A 6,874-nucleotide genomic window follows, 5' to 3' on the forward strand; every position below is an offset into this window, starting at 1 on the left:
TTAAACTCATACAGCATCACCGCTATTGACAATTTCGTAAATGCCAAAAACATATGTTTTCCAATAAGCAAATTCATTTTTTGTTTAGAAATTACAAATTTTAAATTTATATTTTATATTTACATATTACTTTACATATATTAACATTATTTTATAAATATGTTTATGGTTTAAAATTTTGCAATCGAAAAAAACGGAATAATAGATCGGTCGAATAATAATATTTAAAGTAACGCGATTAAAAATATATAAAATGTTTGCGAGGAAAGTTTTCAGCAGATTTCCTCCAAATAAGTTTTTTTTAACAGCTAGTAAGTTTTCGTTTAAAATAAAAACAAGTTTTATTTCATTTTTATTATGTATGTTTTTTTTAGGAAAATATTCTAAAAATTCGACCGTTAATCTAATTGATGCTGTAGCAAAAGTAAAAACCGAGTCAAAAACATCTTTACATAATGTACATCTAGGTCAGCCAACTCCTCATACACATCCTCATCTTCTTGATATAGGTGAAGTAACGCCTGGCATTACATTAACAGAATATAGAGGAAGAAGACTGAAATTATTATATAAAATTAAACAATACGCTGTCGACACTAAATCAGAAGCTAAACATCATATTGTAAAAAAAATTTAAATAACATTATGAAAAAATTTAATATTTCATTTGTGAATTTTTTTTAGGTAATCGTACCGTCAGCTAGCAAGAGATATATGAGCGATAAAATACCATATGTTTTCCGCCAAAATAGTGATTTCTTTTACTTAACTGGTTGTTTGGAGCCAGATTCTATCTTAGTTCTTGAAATTGATGAAAAAGATATCACTAAATCAACATTATTCATGAGACCGAAAGAAAAACATGCTGAACTGTGGGATGGGCCCAGAACTGGAACAGTTTATTCACCAGAATTCTTTGGTATAGAAGAAAGTTTCGATGTTGTTAACTTTAGCAATGTATTGGAAAACAAAATATCAAAGGCAAACAAGGCACTGAGTATTTGGTATGATATTAAAAATTCGCCTCAATCAAATTTGAGTCAAATCATAAATTCTTGTGCAAAATCTCAAATAAATAGTCCTACGGTATTTTTTCATATGTTAAGACTTCAGAAATCTAAAGCTGAAATAAATTTAATGAGGAAAACATGTCAAATTGCTTCTGAAAGCATAAACGAGGTTATAAAAGAAACGAAAGTAGGAGATTCTGAACATCATATATTTGCGTTAATGGATTTTAAGTGTAGAATGAAGAATGCTAGTTATTTGGCTTATCCTCCAGTAGTTGCAAGTGGAAATAATGCAACTACAATACATTATATCAACAATACACAATTAACTAAAGATGGTGATTTAGTTTTAATGGATGCTGGTTAGATTCTTAATTGTTATATTGTACGATTTGTATTTGTTTAATTTTTTGTTATTTTTTTTAGGTTGCGAATATGGTGGTTACACTAGTGACATTACAAGAACTTGGCCGGTTAATGGAAAATACAATACTGCACAAAAAGTTTTATATGATATTATTTTAACCCTGCAAAATGAATTATTAAGTAAGCTTAAAAAGATGTTCTAAAACGATTTATAATATTACAAAATTTTTTTTTCATAGATACAATGTTGAAGGATGGCGGCGATACTCTAGATAATTTATTTGATACTATGTGTTTAAAACTTGGAAAATATTTGCAAGAAATAGGTTTAATTTCTCAATCTTTACAAGGTGTTCCTCTGGCCAAGGTTTAAAAAATTTCAAGATAATATCTTAGCATATTTATTCAACTTATTTTTCATCTTTAAGGCTGCATATACTTTTTGTCCACATCACGTTTCACATTATTTAGGAATGGATGTTCATGATACACCATTAATATCAAGAAGTACGAAATTAGTTCCCGGTATGGTATGCACCGTTGAACCAGGTTTATAATTTAAAATTGTACTTTTTGTTCTTATTATTAATATGTATCAGTTTTATAGGAATTTATATTGGTTTGGATAGAGAGGATGTTCCCGCAGAATTTAGAGGTATTGGAGTGAGGATTGAAGATGATGTATATATTAAATCTGCAAATGAAATTGAAGTTTTGACTGCCAAATGTATTAAAGATACAAGTGAAATTGAGAAACTAGTTGGCTCAAAATATTAAAGTTTTTCAGAAAAAATTTTCAATGATGCTTCATAATTATTACTTAGATTTACAAATAATGAAAATTTATACATGCAAATCATTTTACGGAACGAAATTAGTAAAACCGAGTTCTGTTTTTAATATTATGGAGCAGCACGAGAGATAATTTAATATTATAGAGCATAATATAGAGTTTGAAAATATTTTTTTAATTATATATTAATAGAAATGTTCTATGATATTTAAAAAATTATTCTATAATATTACGTTTCAATAAAAGGACAATATTTTATATTTGTAAAAAAAGTACCTGTTTTATTTTATAGGAAATAGTGAAAATTAAGTGCTTTGTTTGAAAGATAGTTGAAGAAAGTCAATGCTATGTAAGTGTACATACCTTTAATAATGCAAGTATGTACTCTTCTTATGTACTATGAACTCGATTTGTGACTTAATTATTTTATCACTACTTGTAAAGTGATAAACAATAACAAATATCAACAGTAAAATACGTCATATATTTTAATATTCATGTACTTTTCTCATTTTTCGTCATAGTGAGAAAAGATTGTTATCATTAATGAAAATCGTACCCCCCCCATTGTCGGTATTTTGTAAGATATTTTTGTAGTTTCATTCATGAATATCAAAACATGTGACTTTTACCTTTATTTTTATCATTCTCTTTTCTATTTCTCAAATTCTCCTCATATCAAACCATAATTTTGTTTGTTTTTTTTTCTTGGTTAGAAAAGAACCGATGAGATTTGAGAAAAACTAACATTTGCGCAATATAATCTCTCTTGATGTACATAATCTTTGACATTTTTAAAATGTAAATAGAGAGCAGTCAGTTCAGTATGATAAGCGCCTTTGTTTTTTTGTAATTGAATTTGTGGTTTAGAATTATTTTTCAAGATAAATTTGCACATTTAGAATTTTTAACTCTGTTTGAGTATAATCATTAATTTTCCTGTGAAATATTGTTTTTCTATTTTAATTTAATAAAATTATTTTGTATTTAATAAAAATTTGAAAACTTCTTCGCTGTCTTCCAGAAATATTTATGCAAAGTATTACAAAAAATTTTACGAATTTATTCAAATCAAACTCCTAAAAAATTATTACAACAATTTGATTAAGATAAATTGTTATACATAAGGTAATATTGAAAATATTTGTAGTATTGAATAAGATATAATAAATTATTAATAAATTAACAATAAATTGCAGACAAATTTTGCGGACAAATTTTGCACAAAAAATGTCTATCTATAAGGATTTGCCTGAGGTTAGTTTTTTAATATAAAAATATTAAATTATGCACGTACATAAGTATATGTACACAACTGTGTACATTTTTTCTAAACACAGAAATTTATATAACATATTAACTTAGAATACAGAATACAAAAACCTTACTTACATGTTAAAATTCTTTTTAGGAGCATCCAAGAAAATTAATACCAGATTTATGTCGTCAGTTTTATAATTTAGGATGGGTAACTGGTACAGGTGGTGGAATAAGTATTAAGTTAGAGTAAGTTTTATAGAATTACTTTATACGTACGTCTACTTTTTTTTTTAAATCAGAGTACACTTTCAATTTTCAATATACATATTAATTTTCATAGCTTCCTAATTAGATATTGATTGCATTCCATTCTAATTTTGATTTTTTTAATATTTAATAATTCTAATAACATTTGCGGTTTTTCAATAACTTAATTTTTATATTATTTTTATAATATTTTATATTATAGTAATGATATTTATATCGCTCCATCGGGTGTTCAAAAAGAGCGTATACAACCTGAAGACTTATTTGTTCAAAATATTGAAGGTGACGATTTACAATTGCCACCAGAATATAAAAAGTAAGTACTTGTAACTATAATATAAATTTTACATTTATTGATAAATACCGTTTCATTACTTAATAATTTACTTTCCAGATTAACAAAAAGTCAATGCACACCTTTATTTATGCTTGCCTATAAACATAGAGGTTCTGGTGCTGTTATTCATTCTCATTCACAGAATGCTGTAATGGCAACATTGTTGTGGCCAGGAAAAGAATTCCGTTGTACTCATTTAGAGATGATTAAGGTAAACTAATATCTATGTTTTTAATCCGGATATTATTGATATATGAACTATATAGTTACATAAGAATGAAAACTTTTCCGTTTAAAATGTTTTGCAATTATAAATAATTGCAAATAAATTGATTGAATGGAATTTTTTTTTAATTACTATATATATTATGTATTTGTTTTTAACCTTCGCAAATATTTTATTTAATCTATATACATACATATCTCTGTTACTGAAGGGAATTTATGATGAAGAAAAATTACGACATTTAAGATATGATGAACAATTAATTGTGCCAATAATTGAAAATACAAGTTTTGAAAAGGATTTAGCTGATACAATGTATTCTGCTATGCAAGAATATCCAGGGACAAGTGCTATATTAGTACGACGTCATGGTGTTTATGTATGGGGTAGTACATGGCAAAAGGCAAAAACTATGTAAGTGACAAAAAAATGTTATATTTTTTTTAATTACCCCAGTTTAATTAATTCTTACATAAAATTTTTTTAGGGCTGAATGTTATGATTATTTATTTCAAGTGGCCGTTGAAATGAAGAAATGTGGATTGAATCCAGAAAAAACAGCAGAATAGTGTACAATTTTTTAAAATAAGGAATTTTTAGGTGTAAACGTAAACAATTACTCCAATCATCATATTATTAATCTACTATTAAAAATCATTGAAAAAAATGAAAAATTTCTTATATATATATATATATATTTAACTTTTGTCGAATATATAACTTTTACTAGACTTTACTTAAGTAACAATGTAAAAAGAAAAAAATTTTTTCCGTAAATTATCAAAAATTTATAAAAGAAAAATATGCCTATGTAGTTCCTTTTGAAGTTTCTTTATTATGCTCAACTCTTTTTTGTAGAGTAAAGTTAATTCTATCAGATTGATATATTGATCTTATTACATTAAATTAAATATTTAAAAATATTAATAAAAAAGAAAATTTTACAAAAAAAAAAAAAAATAATGTGATTATAGTCAAATATATATTATTAAAATAATATTGTAGAAGCGCAACTTATATACAAACAATTTTAAAAATATTTATGGTAGAAAAGAAAGATATTATGGTCGGAATATTTATGGTAGAAGAGCTATCACATACATTTTATTCATATTATTAAATTTATTCAATAGTAGCAAAGAAGAATGTGAACTATATTACTAAAAAAATTTGAACTTATTTAAAATAAAATTTGGATATTTTAAAAAGTTTCTACAATATTTTGTATATTATAATCACATTATTATTTTTTCAATATACATAAATATTTAAAATGCTTTAAAAATATTTATAATATTATGTCAAAACACCAATTTTAAGGCTAATGAAATAAGTTTTTTTTTTATTTCGATAATAAAAAAAGGAGTTTAAATCCGAATTTTTAAGAAATCTTTAAAACAGCATTTTGTTATTTCAATTAAAAAAAAAACGAAAAGAAATAATAATTGAAATAAATTAATAAATAATTCAAATTAAAATATATTGATTTATTCAAAATTAAAAAAAAAAAAACTAAATTAAAATTAATCCTAACTAATCGAAATAAATATATGAAATCTAAATTTTAAATATTTAAATTATCATCTTTATATAATATAAAAATATCCATTTAAAAATTTACCATAAATAATCAAAATTGTATAAATTTAATCTTTAAAAAGAAAAAAACAAAAATTGTATTTGAAATACAATAAAAAAGACAAATCATTTTTTGAAAAATATATACTTTAGCATTTTTAAAATAAATGCATTTAATAAATTAAAATTGGAATTTGTTGTATTTCAAATTTTATTATAATTGTTTAAAATTAATAATAATAAAAAAAATTTTAATTAAATTTAAAAATAAATTTAAAAAAAAATCTTTAAAATAAATTAATTAAATATAAAAATATTAAATTTGTTTCTGTTTTTTTTTTTGGTTTTTGTTTATAAAAAAAAAAAAATAATATGTTTTTAAATAATTTATTATTTACTAGTTATTTCATTATTAATTTTTGATTGTTATTTATATTTTATTACTTACAACTGGAAACCTTCTTATTATAAAATGTTGAATCCTTGCAATTTCCAAGTGGGATAAGCGTATTATAATTTAAAAATTTAAATTTAAAATTATTTCTAAAAATTTAAAGTAATTTATAATATTTTTAATATGCATTGTTTATTTTGAAAGTGACCTATCAAATTCATTTGAAATTTCAAAAATACTTTTAATTCCAAAACAATGATAATATCAATATTTGAAATTGAAATTTATGCTGTTGGGTAGGAAAATAAATATACTTTAAAAAAAAAAACCCATTAATCGAGTTTCTCATTAACGTACTTTAAAGAAACCCAAACGGAGCAATACTTCTTGTTTAATTGAAAAGAACTTAGGTTACTTTTAAAATAAACCAATCATATTTTGTTTGAAGTTCGATAGGCTTTTATTTAGAGAGAATTTCGGCTTTTATTTAAAGGGATAGGCATCTAATTAGAGAAAAATGTTTAAATAAACGAATTAAGTATTTTAATTAAAATTTCATTTTTATAAAAGTAGTGCCGAGTAAATATTTTATAATTTATAAGGAGCTGGTAATTATTAATAGTGGTAATTCTTTATAAAGAGC

At 23.4% G+C, this 6,874-nt stretch overlaps 2 protein-coding genes across 2 annotated transcripts; both read left to right on the plus strand.

Moving 5' to 3' along the window:
• Positions 1-100: 100 nt before the first annotated feature.
• On the plus strand, positions 101-2,435 carry LOC129605476 (xaa-Pro aminopeptidase 3). The gene is made up of 7 exons (XM_055515259.1): positions 101-311; positions 375-622; positions 685-1,372; positions 1,437-1,556; positions 1,616-1,743; positions 1,805-1,925; positions 1,984-2,435. The coding sequence occupies exons 1-7, from the start codon at positions 254-256 to the stop codon at positions 2,151-2,153; spliced, it is 1,533 nt and encodes a 510-aa protein (XP_055371234.1). The 5' UTR covers positions 101-253; the 3' UTR covers positions 2,154-2,435.
• Positions 2,436-3,017: 582 nt separating this feature from the next.
• Positions 3,018-5,734, plus strand: LOC129605475 (probable methylthioribulose-1-phosphate dehydratase). Its single transcript, XM_055515257.1, has 7 exons — positions 3,018-3,297; positions 3,369-3,426; positions 3,581-3,675; positions 3,899-4,012; positions 4,091-4,244; positions 4,471-4,673; positions 4,747-5,734. The coding sequence occupies exons 2-7, from the start codon at positions 3,400-3,402 to the stop codon at positions 4,826-4,828; spliced, it is 675 nt and encodes a 224-aa protein (XP_055371232.1). The 5' UTR covers positions 3,018-3,297; positions 3,369-3,399; the 3' UTR covers positions 4,829-5,734.
• The last annotated feature ends 1,140 nt before the right edge of the window (positions 5,735-6,874 follow it).

The sequence above is a fragment of the Condylostylus longicornis genome, unplaced genomic scaffold (assembly GCF_029603195.1).
Source record: "Condylostylus longicornis isolate FDR11 unplaced genomic scaffold, ASM2960319v2 ptg000013l, whole genome shotgun sequence".
Taxonomy (NCBI): domain Eukaryota; kingdom Metazoa; phylum Arthropoda; class Insecta; order Diptera; family Dolichopodidae; genus Condylostylus; species Condylostylus longicornis.

Bases quoted from the DNA above. Each gene is read 5' to 3' on its own strand.
- LOC129605476 (XM_055515259.1), top strand. From the start codon at position 254: ATGTTTGCGAGGAAAGTTTTCAGCAGATTTCCTCCAAATAAGTTTTTT. The intron at 1,557-1,615 runs GTAAGCTTAAAA...TTTTTTTCATAG, and splicing joins CCTGCAAAATGAATTATTAA to ATACAATGTTGAAGGATGGC. The intron at 1,744-1,804 runs GTTTAAAAAATT...TTCATCTTTAAG, and splicing joins AAGGTGTTCCTCTGGCCAAG to GCTGCATATACTTTTTGTCC.
- LOC129605475 (XM_055515257.1), top strand. From the start codon at position 3,400: ATGTCTATCTATAAGGATTTGCCTGAG. The intron at 3,427-3,580 runs GTTAGTTTTTTA...AATTCTTTTTAG, and splicing joins TCTATAAGGATTTGCCTGAG to GAGCATCCAAGAAAATTAAT. The intron at 4,013-4,090 runs GTAAGTACTTGT...TTTACTTTCCAG, and splicing joins TTGCCACCAGAATATAAAAA to ATTAACAAAAAGTCAATGCA.